Source organism: Mauremys mutica, chromosome 8 (assembly GCF_020497125.1).
Source record: "Mauremys mutica isolate MM-2020 ecotype Southern chromosome 8, ASM2049712v1, whole genome shotgun sequence".
NCBI classification, from domain to species: Eukaryota; Metazoa; Chordata; order Testudines; family Geoemydidae; genus Mauremys; species Mauremys mutica.
Genome location: NC_059079.1, coordinates 5,334,827 through 5,356,704, shown reverse-complemented (window position 1 = coordinate 5,356,704; position 21,878 = coordinate 5,334,827). Strand labels below are relative to the sequence as shown.

The following is a 21,878-nucleotide window of genomic DNA, read 5'->3' as shown; positions in this document are numbered from 1 at the left end:
AATCTAGTGGAGAAAGGCAGAACGAGAACCAATGGCTGGAAGCTGCAGCTAGCCAAATGCAAATTAGAAAGAAGGCACCAATTTTTAACAGTGAGGGTGATTAACCCGTCAACCAAACTACCAAGGGAAGTGGTGGATTCTCCAACTCCTTATGTCTTCACATCTAGCCTGGGGTGCCTTTCTGGAAGAGATGTGTTAGCCAAATACAAGTTATTGAACTCCGACAGGGGTAGTGGGGCGAATACAATCCTGTGTTATGTAGGAGGTCAGACTAGATGATCGAAAGGTCCTTTCTGGCCTAAAAATCAATGAATCTCTGAGCTCAGTTACAAACTTTGGTTTGAATTTCCTTTCCCAGTGATTTACTCCATAGGTTTATTACTCTCGGCCTGAAGTAATTTTATCTCCTCAGGTTGAGCCATTTAATTTCTCTGTGTTCATTTTTCCCATCTGTAAAATGGGGATAGCACTGACCGACCTGCCAGGGGGCATTATGGGGGCGAATGAGGTCATGTTTTGTGCAGCGCTAGCACAGGAGGTTATAATGGTAAAGAACACACGGGCGTTGCTGTAAAAGGGGGGCAGGGGTTTGCACTGGTGTCCTTGGCCCAGAATCAGTGGGTGGCGTAGTCGTGTGCACTGGTTTGTTCCGCACCCTAGAGGTGGCTGCATCTCAGTGCTGCTATGTATTGTGTTTGTAGAGAGCTTTGTGTCTATGGGCATGAGCTAAAGCCCGTCAAAGAAGCCCATTGACTTCACTGGGCTTGGATCATGTGCTATATAGATTATTAATGATTTATTATTAGGCTCTGCAATCTCTGTGAAGTGCCATCCAAAGATAACTAGGGGGCTATTGACTAAAAAGTCAGAGCCTCAGGGATGGTGGGAATCCAGCTCCTTCCATTGTGACATAAGAACATAAGAACAGCCATACTGGGTCAGACCAAAGGTCCATCCAGCCCAGTATCCTGTCTTCTGACAGTGGCCAATGCCAGGTGCCCCAGAGGGAATGAACAGAACAGGTAATTGTCAAGTGATCCATCCCCTGTTGCTCATTCCCACCTTCTGGCAAACAGAGGCTAGGGACACCATCCCTGCCCAGGCTGGCTAATAGCCATTAATGGACCCATCCTCCATGAATTTATCTAGTTCTTTTTTGAATCCTGTTAGTGTCTTAGTTTTCACAATATCCTCTGGCGAGGAGTTCCACAGGTTGACTGTGCGTTGTGTGAAGAAATACTTCCTTTTGGTTGTTTTAAACCTGCTGCCTGTTAATTTCACTGGGTGATCGTTTCCTGCAGGCTATACAAGACTCTGGGTGCCCAGTTCTGATCCCAACTGAAATGCAATTTGCCTCTTTTCAGTTTCCACGCCTGGCGGGTTATTTGACTGCTCTGTGTGGAGTGAGGTAAGAGACAGCGTCACATTCGAATAACCGCATGGACACGGTGCATTTGCACAATATGGATTGTGGGGCAAAGGAAAGGCAGGCGTGTCCTGACCCTCTGGCTTTCACTTTCCTTCTGACATTGGCCCAGATCCTCGGTTGCGGCAAATCAGTGCAGCGGTGTTGATGTTGACAGTGCTCTGCTGATTGACATCAGCTGTGGTTCTGTCCCATCAGCTTGAACCTTTCCACGTCATTTCACGCTGCTACCGGTAAAGTGCCATGAATTGTAACATCTGCTGCTTGCCAGAGTCCCACAGGCAGAGGCGAATGGATTGTAACCATGTAAATGGAATGGATTGTAACTGTGTTTAGGGAGTGGGCTGCAACTGTGTTAATCCACAGAGCGCACATGTTACGTGTGGGAAATGGAGACCAGGTGACTTACCCAAGGTCTCACGCCGAGTCTTGAGTCCCATCCGTCTGTTCTCACCACATTAGAGGCCACTTACCTAATGTTTTGGGACCAATCCTGAAGTTCCCAAGATTTTCCCTGTGCCGTCAATAGGAACTTTGACTAATTAAGAACTGAGAAAATACCCATCGTGTCTTGAGCCCTCTACTCTGTATGAAGACGGAGCTAGAGAAGAGCATCAACAGAGGCCACCATCATCCCAGTATTGGAGTACCGCAAAATATAGGAACCCAGAACATAGAGTGGAAGGCGCCACCTGGGTCCTTATGTCCAGTCCCCCTGCTGTCACTGGCCATCCCATCATATAATCCCATTCATAATCTTATCAAGTTCCACCTTCAGATGAATGAGGTTGTTTGTACCCACAACTCTTACTGGGAGGTAGTTCCAGGACTTCCCTCCTCTGATGGTTGGAAACTTCCTAATTTCTAGCCTGAATTCCTTCATGGCTAGTTTAGCCCCATTTGTTCTGGTGCTAGCGTTGCTCTTTGGCTTGAATAACTCTTCCCCCTCCCTGGTGTTTACCCCGAGAGTGGTCAGATCCCCTGTCAGCCTATGTTTTGCTAGGCTAAACAAGCCAAGCTCCCTCAGGCGCCTCTCAGAAGATAGGCCATCCATTAATGAATTTAGCCTCACAGATCCTGTGGTTTGGTAGGGAACTTTTATTGCCCTGCCTGCACGGATGAGGAGCCGAGAGATGAAGTGACTTGCCCAAGCCACACTGGGCGTCTGTAGTGTTGGCATCCATGTAGTGCTCTCTCCATGTGCTATCCCAGCCCTGCGCAGTTAGGTGGTTCAGCAGACTTCAATATTACTACCCAGAAAGAAAGACCACTGGCACGGTGCAGTGACAAAGGCACTCAGCCAGGTTTATTGTCCTTAAGCCGCAGTACTAGTGCTCTGACTCTGTGGTTACAGGTTCACTGACATGTGGTTGCCCAGGGGCAAGGAGCGGCTCCATCAGCAGTAGGAGGATCTGCTGTCCCCTAGGCCCCACAAAGGGTTAAGGCAAAGTATCCTGTCATCTATAGACAGACAAACAACTTTCGTATTTCGTGACATCTGCTTGTTACCTCCCCGTGGATTTTGCTCCAGGGCAAAACATCCCTACACATCACTTCTGTCAAACCCTCTTATCTGGTGTTAGGTCAGGGCGTACCTGGGCTAATCATACGAAGTGTGTTGACACACATACCCCAGTATCTGTTGCTTCTTTGGAGTGCTTGTGTTTTAGCAACACCTTTGCCAAGGTCACGTATCGGACAGTGAACTTGTTAGCGTCTGCTATAATACATGGCCAGACTTTGCTTCATGACATGGCCCAACTTTGCTGACAACGGGCCTCAGATCTTACACCAGGCCCAGTGCTCAGGCTCTCTCTCTCTCTCTCTCTCTCTCCAACATGTGGAAGAGCTGAAAACTCAACCCTGATCTCCTGAGGACTAACCTAGTACCTTAACCATTGGACCACCCTTCCCCTCTTTGAGGACTTCACTGTTCATCTGCTTGGAGGATAGAGTAAAACTATTTATCTAAACTGGAAACAGAATCCATTGTTCCTTCTTTTTAAAATGATTGGTAAAACAACTGTCTCTTATAACGGTAGCATCTCATCAATGGAAATGGGAGTATTCAATCACCTGATCTGCAATATTTTAGTCTTATTAACTGCAGTCGTTTTAACATGTTCAATTACATTTCAGGTCCGAGAAACTTCTGTGGAAGCAGCACGCTGAAGTGACGGTAAATGTGATTTTTCTCACTGCAAAGAGGAAAGCAAAGCGCCACCCCTGAAAACGAAGTGCAATCATGAAGCTTCATTACTCAGCAGTGCCTGCCTCCAAAGTTCAAAAATCATGAGTCATGCCCCCCAAAATCATGAGACTGGTCTAAAAATCATGAGATGACAAAAGTTATCAACTTGGGGTTCTTTTTTATTTTCCTTCTCCTTTCTGAGTCTTTGGGGGTGCTCCGGAGTCCTATTTTCATGCTTTTCTCGGCAACTGAGAGGGCTAGAAATGTACTTAGAGAAATGAGAGCGGAGATTTGCATGAATTCACATGACTCCAGGAGCTCAAATACCAGTTGTGATGTTGTTGCGATTCACATGACAAGAGTTGGCAACACAGCATGATTGTAACTGCCTCTCAGCAGAGCCCATCACTTGTTCTGATAGTGCAAGTAGATCATGTCTGCCATTGCCTTTTGCAATGCCATTCATAGGGGGTATCCGTCTAGCTCCTTTCCCAGCACACACGTGGCTCTGTCTGCTGTTAGGTCACACAGCCATGCTAGGGATGGGTCTAGAACCCTGGATGTAACAGGGCTTCCGTCTTGCGTTCTCCCCCAGGCTTACCGCATGGAGTTCATCGCCACATGGAGGAAACTCAAGCTGGATGTCGTGCTGTGTCCAGTCCTAGGTCCTGCCTTCACAGTCGGCTATCCTGGGAAGTTATTCGGTAACCTGGCACTGGCTGGTTCCGTGATGTGGCAGCCATGAATCTCACCATCACGGCCCTTCTGTTTGCACAGAAATGGCGCAGCTCTGAGAATCAACCTGCTAGAATCGTTAATAGTGATCTTTACTGCCAGGGATATCACTACCTGCCTCAGGAGACAGTGTGGTCTAGTGGGCAGGACAATGGCCTCAAAAACAGGGGGTCTGAATCCTAGGTCTAGTCTAATCCTTTTGGTTCAGTTTCCCCTCCCACCAGGGGCGGCTCTAGGAATTTTGCCGCCCCAAGCAGGGCAGGCAGGCTGCCTTCCACGGCTTGCCTGCGGACGGTCCGCTGGTGCCACAGCTTCGGCGGACCTCCCGCAGGCCGAAGGCAGCCTGCCTGCCGCCCTCGCAGCGCCGGCAGAGTGCCCCCCGAGGCTTGCCGCCCCAAGCACGCACTTGGCGTGCTGGGGCCTGGAGCCGCCCCTGCCTCCCACCTCTTGTCTATTTTGACTGTAATCTCTTTCTTCCTATGTGTTTGCATATCAGGACTGGCTCAGGCTCAGGGCCACTAGACGCTCCCGTAATGCTAACAATGAAGATGTTTTGTTTTTTTTCCTTTAAACTAGCTAGCTAGCTCACCCAGCTACGATTTGTTTCTCCATCCCTGGCTCAGCAAGTTTAAAATTCCAGAATTCATGTACTTAAAACAATAGATAATATACTTGTGATTATCTCAGCTCTGTACAAGTGTTAACTATCAAAGTTCCCAACACCCTATAATGTCGGTAGGGATAAATAAGCTCCACTTTACAGCTGGAGAAACAGGGACACAAATGTTAAATGATTTGCCCAAGGGCTTTGGAGGAAGTCAGGGTCAGAGGTGGATCTAGACTGCCAGAGATTCTGCCTTCCCAGTCTGTGCTCAGGACTTTCGACCACAATCTCTCCCCACAGTGTAAACAGAAAAAGGTGCAGATCATTGCTGGTGCAGATCATTTTGCATGAGTGCGGGGCAGACGGCTGTGTAAACAACGACAGTCCCTGTTACCAATTTGCGTGGTTTGAGGGATGGCCCAGATGGTGATTCTCAAAGTGGAGTGCACGTGTCTTGCGTTTGCAAAGCGGATGCACGCGAGGTCTTTTGTACACTGTTGAGATCCAGAACCCCACGGCTGGGGCTGCCTCTCTGGATTCCCACTGGTGATATTCTGTGTTTTGCTCCTCCCAGCTGCTGTTTCCTCTACCATGTTGTACAATGTCTTAAACTTCCCTGCGGGGGTTGTGCCGGTCACCACTGTTACGGAGGCTGATGAGGAAGATCTGAAGCATTACACAGGGCACTACGGTGACCCCTGGGATAGGACACTGAGGCAGGTCAGCAGACATGGAGAAGAGTGGGTCATGGATGGAGCGGGGGACTCCATCCGCTACACTATGAGAATATCTGCCCCCCACCCCCCCGCTCTCCTTATTAGAACAGGAACTAATTGAACATGAGAGAGGCCCAAACTGCAGAGTTCAGCTTCAGATTTCCCCCACATTTGGGGGGGGGGGGAGTTGGGATCTGGCATTTAGGTTCACCCCATTGCCAGGATGGGTCCAGCTAGGAAGTTCAGATCAGGCTTCCAAAGGCTATTTGGATCCAGAGCCTGACATCCCAGGTAACATCCCGCGGCTTGTGTCTCCTCTGCAGGCTGTGGAAGGAGCCGTGGGGCTGCCTGTCGCCGTTCAGTGCGTGGCTCTGCCATGGCAGGAGGAGCTGTGTCTGCGGTTCATGAAGGAAGTGGAGACGCTCGCCCGAGAGAGGAAGAGGAGAAAAGTGTGACACCTAAGTGTGTCTCTCTCTAAGGAATCCAGCTATTCCTTCCCAGTCAATAAAAGGATTGCAAAAGTCCTTTCAGCAAAACAATGCAAGGTTTCTCTCAAGTATTTACTCGGTGTCTAAAGTGCAGGATGAGAGCGTGAGAATCAATGTATAGCCAGAAAACAGCAACCAGCCAACCCAGAATAGCACCCAGCAAAACCAGGGGGGTGTGCGAAAGAGGAATTCCCCTGTCAGCTCAGACATGTACAAACTGTTCTGGGTCATTTCTCCAACATGAGTCGGGGAAGCAAAGCTCCAGTCTCTCCTCCCCTCAGTGTAAATGCAAATGATTCCAATTATTGATGTCCTACATCATTTATACCTTGGATGTTCTTTGCACCGCCACCATCTTTAGGTCGCTCAGTAAAATACACCTGGCGTATCTGACACAAGGGAAGCTGCATGGTCCCTTTAAGAAAAGGGACGGGACAATGTTTCAGGGCTTGAGGCAGACTTAAGATCAGACTTCAGCCAGAGGAAGTTTTCAGGGTGATGCAGGAGGTTACATGATTGCAGTGAAGCCAAAAGAGAGGAGAAAATGCTTTGAAAGGAGCAGAGCATGCCCTGATTGGTATCCGAGCCAGAGTCCTCAAAAAAGAAAACGGGGACAAGAGAACGCATGAGGTCTGGTCCTCTCTTTAAAGTGCAGCTCTGCTCCAAAAATGGGACGGTGTCTCCTTTTTACTGGTCATCACTGAACTAGGAAACACGAGATCTGGGCTTTGTTCCCAGCTCTTCCAGTGTCTTGCTGGGTGAACTTGGGCAAGTCACTTCATCTCTATGACTTGGTTTCCCTCTATGTAAAATAGTGAGGCAGGGATTGGGGGGTGGAGTAGAATTGATGTGGGGTCTCTGGAAGGAGAACTGATGCTGGAGCGGTGGGCAAGAACTGGCATCTTGGAAAACTGATGATAAGACTTGGAGGGGGCAGAAAACACGTGAGGACAGAATATTGTTTTGGAGGCTTGAGCATGATCAGGGGCATAGACAATTCTTGTATGTGGGGGCTAGAGTTAAAAATAAATGAAAAATTGTAGATGGTTCAGAGAAGAGCCACGAGAATGATTAAAGGGTTAATAGTGATAGACAAAAGGAGCTCAATCTTTTCCTCTTGACAAAGAAGGCTAAGGGGTGGCTTGTTTACAGTCTAAATATCTGTATGGGAAACAAATAGTTAATAATGGGCTCTTCAGGTCTAACATGATCAATGGCTGGATGTTGAAGCTAGACCAATTCAGACTGGAACTAAGACATACACTTTTAACAGCGAGAGCCATTAACCATTGGAACAGTTTACCAGGCGTTGCAGATTCTCCATCACAGACAATTTTTCAATCAAGATTGGATGTTGGAGGGCTTTCCCTCAACCCTCCCACTTCCCTGGTTCTTGTCACACAGACGGCAAGCATCAAAAGACCAGAAGCCCAAAGTGCAGACAAGGCAATGTTCATGGAGGTTAATGTCCAAGCAAGCGTATTCCAAATCCCTTCGCACCAGTCGAGCGTATCTCTATACGCCGATAGAGTCTGTTCCCCAGTGTTCTGTTCCCAGCTCTGATGCAGAGCGTTTACCCTGCATCCCCCTTCCCAGCTGACGTGGCAGAGCGTTGCCTGGGTCCCTGTTCCCCGTTCCCTATTCCCATCCCCCCTCCCCATGATTCCAATTTCCCTTCCATTTCCTGTTTGACCCCAGTTTATATAGTAATAGTCTCAGCTATACTTAACCAATCCTAGCATATTGTAACATAATTCTCTAACCAATTTTATCCCGCCACCCTAATTAACTTACACCTAGCATAATTAATTATACAGCAGACAGAAACAGTTAGAGAACCAGGTAGATTAACAATAGAAAAGTGGGGGCCATAAAGCTAAAACAATATAGAAATGAGGGTTTCACAGCCACAACCACTGATAAGTGATTTCTTGCCACACAGGCTGCTGTCAAACTAAGTTTTCTTTAACCATCTTAAGATCTATCTCTTTATCTGGTGGTGATGGGCATTATCAGGACAGGATCATCTTCCTAACAGCCCAATAGCACCTTATTTCAGTGTGACTGGTTTGGAATGTGAGGATGTCACCTAGGGTGACCAGAGAGCAAGTGTGAAAAATCAGGACAGGGGGTGGGGAGTAATAGGAGCCTATATAAGAAAAAACCCCCAAAACTGGGACCTGTCCCTATAAAATCGGGGCATCTGGTCACCCTAATGTGACTTCCCAGCTTATGGCTGCCCCTGCTGCTTAGCCAAAGGCCTTAACCTAAGAACAAGGCCTCAGAGTAGCCTAGTGAGAGAAGGCCCATACTCAGACGGCCTGTGATTTTGATTCTTTGTTTTTATACCCCTATAACTAGCTAAGTGATAAAAATACACCCAAGTTCTTAAAGTATAGGCCTTTATAGGCAGGCCTGAATATCTATATTCTAACAAGATTATTTTGGGAAGTTCTCTGGTCTGTGTTATCCAGGAGGTCAAACTAGATGATTCCAATGGTCCCTTCTGGCCTTGGAATCTATAAATAGCTGTTGAATATTCCTTTAATGAGTTTTATACCAGACTAAATGTGCCCAGTTTTAAGGAAGTGAAAAACAAATAGCTGTTCCAAACTCACTGTTTCTTTTGTTAATGCAATCCCTACCTTCTGGGGGGAGCAAGCCACCAGTTGTTTACATGCATGATGCTGATACGCATAATGGGGCTGAATTAAAGTTGCACAGATTATTTTAATTCTGGGATTTCCTAACTCTTGAGTGCTTGACTCTGCAACCTCAATAATGGGCTTTTAATGTTGTTTTGTCTGTAATTTCTTTTAAAAAATTTTAAAGAGCAAAACTAAAAAAAACCAAATTTCATCAGGTAGCTTCATACTGACACCCACATGGTTCATCAGCAGGGTTGGAGCCATCACACAGTTATGCAGTAACTGATAGAGGATAACAACCTATTACTGCTATGAGGACCAGCACTGGAGGAAGGGGGATGAGACACCCACTTGCTCAGTGTGTTTTCATAGATTTGCTGATTTAGTAATGGTGAGACTCAGGCATCTTGGGTTCCATTGCAGGCTCTGGAGGGGAGCGTGCTTTGGTGGGCATAGACTCTTCTGCCCATTTTCCCCAAGCTTGACCCCTGCTGTCCCATTCCCTCCAGCCTATCCCTGGCCTGCATTTTCCCCATCCCTGGTGCCTTCTCCCAGGCTTCTCATCCCAGTCCCAGTCTCCTTGCACAGCCAGTCCTCCTGCTCTGAGCTTGCTGTCCAAGTCCCAATCCCCCACTCCCCACACTCATTCCTGGTCTCCTTGCTGTACCTAGACTTCACACAAAAGTAGTGAGCCAGCAGCCAAAAACAGCTGGAAAGTGCTTTCAAATGCACATACTAATGAAGCTTTAACAAAAAAATCTTATTTGTTTGTTTCTGAATAAATGCAATAAATTCACTATGGGGTTTGTGCCTTTTTAAAGCTTTTTTTCCCTAAAATACAACGTACAGCCAGAAACTCTCAAAAACATGAATTTTGTATAACTCTGTAGATCACCCATAAAAAGGATGTTTTCTCCCTTATATAGAATGTCAACTTATGAACATGACATGAAGTCAACATATCTTACTGCCATTCACAAAAATCACTCTGAATTTCATAAAATATAACATACAAATACAAAATACACCTCGCCTACCCCACAACGCCTGCTGTCTCAGAGTGGGTCCAGGAGAGGTCTGCTCCTCTTAAGCATTGGCTCTGCAGGTTGGCTTGCCATTGGAGGGGAAATAATTGACGTGGAGTCTGGGTACGTTTTTAGTGCAAATGTTTTGCATACACACCAGTCCTGGAACAGGGGTGGTCAGCAATTGCATGCAGGTGAAATTGTAGCCAAGGCAACTTGTCCATGTGGCGTTGGGTGGATGTTTTCAGGCAGTTGCAGCCTGTGGTTTTTCCACTTGTCACTGAAGTACACTTTTTTCCCCCTCTTGACCAGAGCCGTGCGGCATTTTTTGCGGCATGGAATCATGATGCAAACCCCGCCCAGCCTCGTGACGTTTGGATGCAAATTCCCACCCAGTGTCATGACACCTGGATGCAAACCCCGCCCCCTGATTTTTTGGGCTGGTTTTTCCATGTTTTGGGGGCCAATAACACTTGGTTTAGGGCAGTTTTCTAGCAAGCCCTAGGCTGGTTACCGGGATAGCAGCTCCGCCCTAAGGATTGACTCTAATTAGCAAGATTAAAACAGAGCAAACTCCCTTGCTGCTCACTACTGCTCTCCCCAAGGAATCCTCTACACCAAACTAAAAGCAGCACAGCGATTTCTTCCAGCAGTGAAATAGAACTTGCCTAACAGCACCATCTAGTGGCTTCCTGGCCCTCATAACTGTATTAATTGTCTATGTCCAAAGACAGCTAGTATTTGCTAGAGAGGTTCAGCTAGAACTAGAGTCCTTAATGCCAACCTGCTATTGGTCAGATATGAACGCAAGAGACTTGTTCCATGAAGTTATGGGTGAAACTCATCTCGTTGAAGGCCAATGCAAGGCCTCTGCCCCACGTGAGTCCCATTGTTTTAAAGGCGTAAGTGGGCATAGGAATGACCTCCAACCCACGTTGCCATATTCCCATGGAATTGTTTCTGCCCGACAAGCTTTTTAGTGTTTCCATCATTCTTCTGCACAATACACTATAAAGACTGACTCTTCAGGTCCAACCTGTGTAACTTAATTATTTAAATGTAGCTTCTAACTGACTGGCTGGTTCCCTTTCAATTTAGAGGACTTATTGAAATAGACTAGACAAACATAGGGCCCAGCCCCATCCTCAGTCTAAACCCCCAGGGTGTACATAGTCAGCTCCCACCACTGGGATGAAGTCACTATCCCCATGGGGAACTGGCTCCACCCTCCATAAGATGCATGGGCCCCTTTTTAGCCTCCACCCCAAGCATGATGCATGGTCAGATGGTGTTGGGTCATGACCCAGGCTCTGCCCATGCTCTGTTTGCATTCATCCCCCGTAACAATTCCCTCACCATGTGGCAAAGCCCTAGAGAATTCAGTACAGCTGTATATCCCTTTGGTAAGATTCTCTGTTCCATTCCAGAACCCTATGACATTTCTTTAAAACCCTGATATTTTCATCCCTACTAAGCTTTGCAGAACTTCTCCATGAAGGCCTGCAGCTCAAGAAACTTATGCAAAGGTTCAAAGTTCCAGCATTCCCACGTGTTCCAGGTTCCCTCAAATCACAGATACCATGTTCTATAGTCAGACACTTTGTCACCTGGTAAAAATGTAATTGCTAATTGTAGCTGATGCTAATATACACAGGCTAACCTATATCCATGTTATGCTGACAATACTACCTGTCAGACATATTCCAAGCAGTTAAGTATTGTATACAGATTATTAAGCATTACTACAGCAGTTATATAGGCCAAAATTGGCCTGTACCTTTGTTATAATCCTGTACACCATTGCTACGTAGCCCATAACACCTTGCATTAGACGAAGTAAGCCTTGGCTTGAGTAGATAGGAAAACCGTCAGTCTCAGAGCATATGATTATTTCCTCATGGCAACAGGAAAGGAGTTACCCATACAGACCTAGGTGTCTTCATACCTCTTTGTACATGAAATGCATGTGTTCAGAACAAAGATAAGGGTGCCTCATGACCTGGAATGCATGGATTTAGAGTAAAAGATAAAGGGGTACACTGTGATACCAGAAACAAACAACGTAAGAAGCTGATCAGTTGAATCCAGTTTCAGGTGACATATACAGTACCTTTTGCTGGTAAACAAGTAGGGTATAAAAGGTGGCTTAAGGGATACAACTTCGGGGAGCACACCAGCTACGTAAGGTGAATCTCACCGCATGAGATTCCTCTTCGCAGACTGGTAACGTATAGAACTGTTTTCCTGTACCACCTGAATAAACCTGACTGACATTTGTTCCTTATGAAATATACTTGAGACCAACTAACCACAGTGTAGTCAAGCAATTGACTATGCAATTGATCAACAACCGAGTTAGGGCTTAAGTCTCTTGTTTCTATATGGGAGGTTCTTATGGTGCAGAAGTTCTCTCAAGGACTCCCTGCCCTCTCATTCATGGTACATCTTCTCTCATTCCTGACTGCTGACAATACCTGCAGTGGGGATTTTCAAAGGAGCTGCACCCCTAACTCCAGTAGCATTTCAATAGCAGCAGAACCCCATCTCCGTTAGGCCTTTTGAACACCCACAACAACTGTTTCCATGGGGAAGTACAGGTCGGAAGTTATTTCGTGTGGGTGTGGCTCTTGGCTACTCTGGTCTGCTAACAAAGGAGGGGACTGTAGGAGGTGATGTAATACAGACATCTGCTCACTGCAAATCAACTGAAACCACCACGATAGGACCTGGGACCGAGTTCTACCCGCCGCTCTACTATTAACTCATTGGGTGTCCTTGGCAGCTCTTCCACCCATCAGACCTCATTCTCCCTATCTAGAAAAGGGGACAGTGGTACTTACCTGCCTTTAAAAAACACTTGGGGAATCTCCTGCTGGGAAAGTGCTACACAAGAGCTAATACATCACGTAGATTGTCCTATCCGTATCTGACTGCAGGGGCGTATGTAATAGCATGCGTGTCTCTAGAGCCGTTCGTCTGTGGGCCTGGGGCTGCATTTCCAAACGCCAGCAGAGGGGAGGAAGATATCACTGCCATGTTACAGATGAGGAAATGCGACACACGAAGTGACTTGCTTAAGGCCAAGCGGCTGCAAAACCAGAAGCAAACTCCAGAGTGCTCAACCTCCGCTCTGAGCACTAATTCCCTCTGTGGTTATTTTACAAATAAGCAGAGGAGGTTGGAGAAGAAAAACAATCAAGTTGCAAACAAATTTTAGCTAGATCCTGGGAAGTCCTGTTTCCAGAAACAGAGAAGACACACTACACTCTTATCATGTCTGCATCATTTATTCTCAGTGTTTGTGGCACAGAAGCAGGCATCCCTCCAGGTGTTTTGAAAGAATCACAAAGCAGTTCTCTCTCTGGAACCTCTGGGTATTTCATTACAGCCTGGAAAAGAGTGAGATCACCTCCATTCAGAATGTCACAACAGAGATGCAGCTGGATGAAGACGAACTGCCCAATCTCACCTCCACCAGGGAGATGGGGGTCAAAAAGCCGACACCCCTACTGTTCCCGGCGTAATTTGCAGAAGTACATGGGTCCAAAGTTTGCCGTGAGGTGGGGAAGGACAAGCTCCCCCAGCCTGCAGTCTGCAAAGAAAGAAAATGTGTCCTGGAAGAGTCTCCTGAAGTAGCTTAAGTCTTCAACATGGACACTGATGTTGTATTCGGTTTCTGCTACCTCAACAGCTCTCTCAACGACGTACTCGTTCTGCAGCTGAGACAGGGAGCACGTGGAGTACACCACTTCCCCGTCCGGTCTGGCAGCGAGGAGTCCAGCGCTAGATTGGAGGGGAACAAAAGGATGATTATGGGATGTAAAGGAGTAAGGCCCTGCTGTGACTGTGTGTATCATTAGCACAAACTGTCTGCTGAAAAGGGGAAGCCAACCTCCTGGCTAGTGAGAAACGGACAGGGCTTCTGGATGCCGCAGTCTAGACGGCTCCACACTATCACTGCAGTTGCAGGAGAATTTAACACTGCAATGATAATAAGCATTTGTCCCACAGTGAGGCAAATAGTAAACAGAGGCAGGATGGGTCTTTCTGCTGGAAAGGAGACCATAAGCAGTAGACTGAGAGTTCATTCAGCCACATGCTCCAGGGACACAGAACAGGCTGAGAAAGGATGCAGAGGAGGAATGGTCTTGTGGTTAAGGGACTGGGTTGGGATTTTAAAGATTGGCTTCAATATTTGTTTTTTTGCTATAGAATCTCTGGGTGCCACCTCTGTGCCTCAGTTTCCCATCTGTAAAATGGTGATGCTAAAGTTTCCTGTCTCACGGAGGTATTGTGAGGATACAAGTTTATTAATGTCTGTGAGGCACTCAGATGTTGCAGTTAAAGGAAGCTATATGAATTCTCCAAACAAGGTAGAGATCTCCAATCTCTCCCATCCTGAGGGATGGTTTTCTATACTCAGCCCAGCAGCCAGTATGAGAACCTGGGTGGACAGACAGATCGCCTGCCTCAGGTAGGGTCAAGCTCACTCACAGAAGCAGCTGCATCTGCAGCATCGGCAACATCTGACGCTCCTTCAATCTCATTCGACTGAAAATGTTGTTGTCCTCTTCCATGACGGAATGTCTATCAGTCGTGCACGGCACATCCACAAGCACCTGCGTGATAGAGGACTGGGATCTCAGCTCAGTTCTCCACCTGATTAAAGCTTAGAAATTTGTTCAAAATCCTTTTCCTTTGCCCAGTTCCTCCACTATCCCTGCACACATTCTGATCTAGTCAGCTGTTTAGATAGTGCCCATCACCATGATATCAGAGTCCAGGTACACACACTGGATTGTCATTGGTAGGTTGCTCATGAGTCCAGGGAATAGGCAGATTGAGAGCTAGATTTTAAAAGGGCTGATAATTTCATGCTATTGCATTTGTAGCTATGTCAGCTAAGAGAAGGGAAATTAAACAGCAGGTTCTCTCTTGCAGATCAACAGTTAAGGGGAGAATTCCCCCTTTTCCACCATTGCATAGTTGGATAAATAAATTATTGCCTTCCTCAGAAGCATCCAGCATTTTCCTCTACCAGTGCCAGGAAACTCGGTTAGACAGATCTGCCTTTTCCATATTTTCAGTCACTTACCCTATTGTAAGTGTTCCCCTCCAGTTCCCCCCAATTCCTTCCATCCCAGGATGTGATGCGCACATCAGCGCCGATGTCTTTGGGAACGTAGCTACAGAGAACTCTGCGCAGCCTGTTACTGCGGGAAGCAGAGATATCGTTGGCAGCCAGGTGCCCTGTCATGAGAGAGACAACAGAACACACACTGAGAAAGAATGTGAAGAAAACCAACACACAGAGACAAACTGACGTCCCAATTGCCCAGCCCCTATAATCACAGGAGAGTGGTCAGATGGGAAAACCCACCTGACATTAACAGATGGGCTTTTGCAGAACACTCCATGCCAATATAGCTTGGGGAGAGGGAGCAGAAAGTCAAATTGGGGACTATAAGGAATTTATCATTTCAACCCTGTCATAGTGAGCAAAGATCACCTGCTAACCATCTAACCCCATCTATACCCTGAAGCACCTTTGTGGACAGGTGAAGGGTGGGATTGCCAACTTTACTTACGGCAACATCCTGTCTGCAGAAGAGCCAGCGTCTTGCCACCAGGTGCTGCACAGAGGTCAAGGACTAGGTCACCAGGCTGCACATTGAGAGCCAAGACAGGCAAGAGCGATGCGACATCCAGCAGATAGTAGCCAAGGGTTCCTAAAGCGTCTGGTCTAGAAATCCCAAGAGATAATTGAAAACCAAGTGTGTTATGAGAATCTGAAGAAAAGTCAAGATACAGAGCTTGAAAAGCTCAGGTTAAAAACACATGAATGCCACGTTCCCAGAGATAGTTACCCATCAGGTATGTTTGATGAAGGACCAGAACATACAATCCCAGAAAAATACAATGTTCCAGATGGAAGACACCGATTCGATGATGACCTAGTTCATCTCCAGGCCACCAAAGAACGATTCCTCAAAGTACATTGCTTAGTGCTTTGTCTGCTTTAAATATCCCTAAGTTGTACGTATTTTACAAAACCCTAATACGCTTCTTAACCTCACTCCAGCACATTTTCACAAGCTCCATTAAAGCTGTGTAGAACCAGCAGCTGAGCCACAGAAGAAACATGTAGAAATTAAGTTCAATGCAGCTAAATACAATGCTGTATGTGATGAATTTCGGAGGGCAGGGGGCGAATGGCTTTTATTTCTGTTACTCTACAAGTCCTAGTTTGGAAGACGATTCCTACAAGGTAGCCTCAAACCCAGAGACTGAACATCCGCTTTCGAGGAGGGGTTAGGGGAAAAGAATTGTAACAAGTATACACACAGCACAACCGGCTCAAACTTTCCAATCAGTGTTACAGAACAGTTAATACCTAGCTCTTATACAGCATTTTTCATCAGTAGATCTCAAAGTGATTTACAAAGAACGCAGTATAAAATCTCTATTTTATAGATGGGGAAACTGAGGCGCAGAGTGATTAAAGCAATTTCCCCAAGCTGACCCAGCAAGCCAGTGACAGATACAGGAACCGAACCCAGATCTCCTGAGTTCCAGGCCACAATGCTTCCGAGCGCCATACCTTGCCGGAGGAAACCGACTGACATCTCCTTTGGAGAACGTGTAACACTTGATGTTGGGGCTGATGGACGTAGAAAGCGATGATGGCATCTGTGTTTGTTCCACAGTCATCTGTTCTCTGTGGGTTTCTTGGGGCGCTGTTTCCTCACCCCTCATTCCTTCTACAGGTGAATCCCACTGCACATGCCGAGCTGCTTTCTGAGATTCATAAACAAAATCCACAGTGTTTAGAAGTTCCAGCTCTCGACTGACCCTGTCAGCATCAGAGAATTTGTTGACGAGGGCCCCGTATTTCTGTTCCGAGAGGAGGCTGACGCGGATCGAGGGCCACAGGCTGCCAAACTGCACGCTGTAGTTCATGTCGAAGTTCTGCAGAGCCAGCCGGGTGGCCGAGATCTTGGGAGCAGTGCCAGCCTTCAGAGGAATTAAAAGGTTAGGCACGTGAAAGAACCAAACACTTTTACACTGTGACGTTTCCCCACTTCTGTGATTGTAATGATCAAGAGTGAGGCTCTGCTTTACCACAGTTACACTTGGCACTTCTGCAAGCACCTGTACCAGGAGGAACTTTATCTGAGTCCCAAACAATCCAGCCAAAAAACAGCCCTGCTAGGAGGCAGCTGTTCTGCCCACTGCACAGATGGGGAAACTAAGGCACAGAAAAGCTGGGTAATTTGCATTCAATCTGAAAATAGCAAGATTGGGTGTGCAGAGTGGAAAGGGAAGATGGCCTCACTTCTGCATGTTTTTACAGCTCCATTAAAGCTGTGTGGAACCAGTAGTTAAGCCACAGAAGCAACATGTGGAAAGGAGGCCTTGCGACTGGTAGTGGTGAGGTGTTACTGGTAGGGAAGGGACGGAACCCTTGGGGCTGGAGAAAGGAGATATTAGACAAGGGGCTTTGGGGGCTGGGGATGTATGGATGGGAAGGAGAATGAGGGGGAATCAGCCATTAGCTGGGAAGATTCAGGTTTTGGGGGGGGTTAACTGAATATCAGGGTTGGAAGGGGCCTCAGGAGATCATCTAGTCTAACCCGCTGCTCAAAGCAGGACCAATCCCCAGACAGATTTTTGCCCCCGATCCCTAAAGGGCCCCCTGGGTTTAGCAGACCAATGCTCAAACCACTGAGCTATCCCACCCTAGGGTGAGAGGGAAGGGATGGGAGGGGAAAGAAGAGAATTTTGGGCTGGAGGAATTAGCAGAGGGGTGGAGGATAGAGGGGGAGTGGAATGATTTTTAGATGCAGAGTGGGTTAGTGGGGATGGGAGGGAAGGGAAACATTTCTGGGGGTTAGTAGGGAGCGCAGGGGACGGATTTCAGGAAGTTAGTAGGGCATGGGGGCCAGGAGCTGGGTCAGGAGCTGGGCTCTGGTACTGGGTGGTCCGAGCCGAAGGGTGTGTAGGGAGAATTTCGATGAGGCATTAGCGAGGGGCTGGAGCATCTTTTGGAGTATCAGTAGGATGTGGGGGAGGGAGAGAATTTCAGGGGATTGGTGGGGGTGGGGGTTAGGGTGAAGGGAAACATTTCAGGGGCAGGGGAGGATTTCGGGGTGTTAGTAGGGAATGCAGGAGGTGGATGGGAGGGTTAGTGGGGCTGGGGGCCAGGAGGCAGCCGTGGGGCTGGGTCAGTAGCTGGGCTCTGGTACTGGGCAGGCCAAGTCCCAGAGTGTGGGGGGAGAATTGCGTGGAGGGATGGTGGGGGGGGGCACCTTTTGGGGGGGTCAGTGGGGTGTAGAGGGAGGATTTCGGGGGGAGGATTAGCGGGGTGAGGGGGGTTATTTCGATGGGGCGGGGAGGATTTGGGGGAGTCCCTGGGGAGGTGGGAGGGGAACGATTGGGGGGCAGCAGGGGGAGCGCGAGGCTCTGTAGGCGGTTCCCGGTTCCCCCCAACCCTCCTCACCCATTTCTCCTTGTACCGGTACCGCCGCGGGGGCAGCCCCAGGCCCGCCAGCCCCCCCGGCAGCAGCCGCCGCGCCGAGCCCCTGAGCGCCGCCATGGTGCGCGCCGCTGGGCCGGGGCCGGCCGGGAACCGGGGCCGCCGCTGCAGGTTCCGGCCTGGCCCCCTCGGGGAGCCAATTCCCGCCGGCCGGGGGCGGGGCAGCCTGTGACCCCCCCCTTACAGTCCCTCCCCCAGCTTGGGGACCCCCGAGCTCTGTGCTGGGGACCCTCTAACCCCTCCAGAGCCCCCCCCCAGCGTGGGGACCCCCCAGCTCTGTGCTAGGGGAGCCTCTAACCCGCCAGAGCCCCCCACAGCTTGGGGACCCCCCAGCTCTGTGCTAGGGGAGCCTCTAACCCCTCCAGAGCCCCCCCCCCCATAGCTTGGGAGTCCCACCCTCAGCCCTGTGCTAGGGGAACCACCATCCCCTCCAGAGCCCCCCAGTTTAAGGGTTCCTCCCTGGCTCTATGCTAGGGGACTCCCCATCTCCTCAAAGCCCTCTGCAGCTTAGGAGTCCCCCTCCAGCTGTGTAGGAGACCCTCCTGTTCCCTCAGGTCTAACTCTTCCCCCACTCACTATATACCCTTGGGTACATCCCTTAGCCTCTCTGAGCCTGCTTCCCCACTTGAAAAATGGGGATACATGGAGCACTGGTCTGATCCACTTTCTACTACTTCACCCAGGCCTTTGTGGCTGTATATAGCCCTGTGCACACCTTCCACCTGAACATCTATGACCCCCAAGAACGCCTCAGTGCCAAGAATGTTCTGATTCTGGCATGCGCATTCCAGTTCACCAAAGAGGGTCGCATGAGGTCTCCCATACAAGCTTATGTCACACTGATCCTCATCATTGTTTCATGCTAAATGTACAGATGATATTTAAGGAGTTTATATACATATATATATATATATATATTATGGAAAATACATATTGAAATCTGGTACCAACCAAAGAGAGGTTTCTTCCAGACAGGAGGCAAGATGTGTATTTTCTGCCAGGTGTAAATTAAGCATTGTAAGCCAACACAACAGACACCCTATTTACCTATAGAGTCAACAGCAAAGGAGAGAACAAGATAAAACAAGCCATGGGGGTTAGCTTGGCCCTGTGCAAAGACCATTAATTTTGGGGAGGGGGTGTACGTAGGAGGCAAAGAACATCCCTTTATCCTGCACTTGGGAAGTAATTGGGCAGTGTGATTACATTCACAAGGCTTTGGTTGAGATAAGACTGCTTTAGATAGGGGGTCAGCTTGTTAAAGTTTAGTCTCTAGAAAGCACCTATTGATTTTGTTTTATATGTAACCCTTCTGTTTCCATTATCCTGTCTCACTAGCTCTTAAAATCTTGATTTTTAATAAGCTTATGATTGGTTTCACCATAAGCATAACTCCCTACTGTGGTATTGTAAGAGGAGCTGATCCTGAGCTGAATTATTCAACTTGGTGTGTACATTGTTCCTTTGGGCACAGCACAGCTGGTGTTACTGGGAGTGTTCAGTGGGTAAGGGCTGAATGCGAAAGGCAGATCTTCACAGGGGATTATGGTGCACCTGTGGTTAATCTGCAAAGCAAAGGTGTAGCATTGGCCTGAGGAGAATGCTTGGGTGACTGACAGCCACTTAAGCACAAGCAAGCCTCCCTCTCACTGGAGGGGATGGAAAGAAGGTGACTCTCAGTCTTGGGCCCCCTGAGAAATATCACAGCATCTCAAAGCAATTTACGGTATGCTTCCCAACAGACCCCAGGCATAATAAACCCAAAAGGAGGATCTTCCAGTTCAGCATTGAGGCAGATTGATAGGGAACCATCTATGGCCAAATTACACTTTCACTGCTAGTGCTATGCCTGCTGTGTGCATTCACCAATGAATTTGGTCTCCATAAGTGACAAGCCAGCACACCTTTCACAAGCATAACATTCACGATACCTGTAAATCTTGGTGCAGAGACAGCTCCTTAGAATACCTCGTGTGACAGGTTTCTAGTGAAAAAAACAGCCATCCAGTTTCCAGTCTTGCAATTTTTCCAAAAGCAATTTTTAAGCATACGATGATCAGAGCAGTCCTTCAGCAAAGAGTTTTTGTGCACAGTATGTTTAATACGTCAAAGCACTTTATGAGCTAGAAATTATTCTCCTGTAGTATTTTAAAATGTCAGAGTAATTTTCAGTTTCTGGGGCCCACAAAATATTTTCTTTAACGTGAAGCTCTCATACCCATGCCAGAGCTGTGAGGATGCTCCATTTAATCTGTTACTGATAGAATTACAGAACACTATGGTAGTAAGAAAGACTACTGCTTTTAAATCCAAGAACGGTTGTTTTACATTTTGTGCTTTGAAGCTCCAGGCATGAGGGAAAAATATTCGAGTTGTTTGTGTAGTGTCACAATGCACTTGTGGCAGCATCATTATGAAGAATTATTAGATGCTAAAGATGCTCCCTTAAATATTAATTGAGCCCAAGCCCCATTTGTACTACAAAGAACTACATTTTGAGTCAGCCCTGTAGCTGACACCGCAAAACATAGGCCCACACTTGGAGAAATGACTAGTGGTTTTGGGTGTCTCACTTGAAACCTTAAAGCAGCCTGATTTTCCAAGAGTGCTGAGTACCAACCCTCAAGCTCAGTCCCCATTAAGGTGTGTGAAGTGAGGCACCCAAAGTCACCAGGAACATTTAATCATGATGGGTGTACAGTGTTTTAACTCTGTTCCCAAGCAGGGCTCTAGCACAATTGTTGAACTGTAACTCCATTTTGGTTCTTCGAGGGGGAGGACTTCCCTAACCATATCTGTGACTATACCACTTGGCTGGTCACACTGTATGACAAGATTGTAAAGTATATTGCAGCATATAAGAAACACCCACAGCCCTGGCATTAGCAGCTGAGTCAGTAAAGGCTAGATGCCAAGATTTTCTTCACAATGCACTTGATGGGTGTGCATCAAGACAGCTTTGTAGAAGCCAATAAGGCCATGATGATAAGTTACAGTCACCATGGATTTTCGTCAAGAACAAATCGTGTCAAATCAACCTGATAGCTTTCTTTGACAGGGTAACAAGCCTTGTGGATGGGGAGGAAGCAGCAGATGTGGTATATCTTGACTTTAGTAAAGCTTTTGATACTCTCTTGCATGACGTTCTCATAAAACAAACTAGAGAAATGCAACCTAGATGGAGCTACTATAAGGTGGGTGCATAGCTGGTTGGAAAACTGTTCCCAGAGGGTAGTTATCAATGGTTCAGTCATGCTGGAAGGGCATAATGAGGTCCTGCATGGAACAGTTCTAGGTCCCGTTCAATTCAATATCTTCATCAGCAATTTAGATAATGGCATGGAGAGGACACTTAAAGTTTGCAGATGATACCAACCTGGGAGGGGCTGCAAGTGCTTTGGAAGCTAGGATTAAAATTCAAAATGATCTGGACAAACTGGAGAATTGGTCTGAAGTAAATAGGATAAAATTCAATAAGGACAAAGTGCAAAGTACTCCACTTAGGAAGG

At 47.5% G+C, this 21,878-nt stretch overlaps 2 protein-coding genes across 2 annotated transcripts in view; one reads left to right on the top strand and one right to left on the bottom strand.

The window, feature by feature from the left end:
- The window catches only part of LOC123375983 (vitamin D3 hydroxylase-associated protein-like), a 29,724-nt gene extending 23,259 nt beyond the window's left edge, over window positions 1–6,465 (top strand). The window contains exons 11-15 of the mRNA XM_045027517.1: window positions 1,365–1,408; window positions 3,566–3,605; window positions 4,213–4,321; window positions 5,531–5,676; window positions 5,996–6,465. Of these exons, the coding sequence (XP_044883452.1) occupies window positions 1,365–1,408; window positions 3,566–3,605; window positions 4,213–4,321; window positions 5,531–5,676; window positions 5,996–6,127 (471 nt within the window). The 3' untranslated portion in view covers window positions 6,128–6,465. The remainder of the gene's footprint in view (window positions 1–1,364; window positions 1,409–3,565; window positions 3,606–4,212; window positions 4,322–5,530; window positions 5,677–5,995) is intronic.
- Window positions 6,466–13,104: 6,639 nt separating this feature from the next.
- Window positions 13,105–18,485, bottom strand: NSUN4 (NOP2/Sun RNA methyltransferase 4). The gene is made up of 6 exons (XM_045026020.1): window positions 18,334–18,485; window positions 16,435–16,847; window positions 15,422–15,576; window positions 14,929–15,083; window positions 14,328–14,452; window positions 13,105–13,616 (listed from the first exon to the last, which is right to left on the bottom strand). Exons 1-6 carry the CDS (start codon window positions 18,427–18,429, stop codon window positions 13,340–13,342), a joined length of 1,221 nt encoding a protein of 406 aa, XP_044881955.1. The 5' UTR covers window positions 18,430–18,485; the 3' UTR covers window positions 13,105–13,339.
- Between the last annotated feature and the right edge of the window lie 3,393 nt (window positions 18,486–21,878).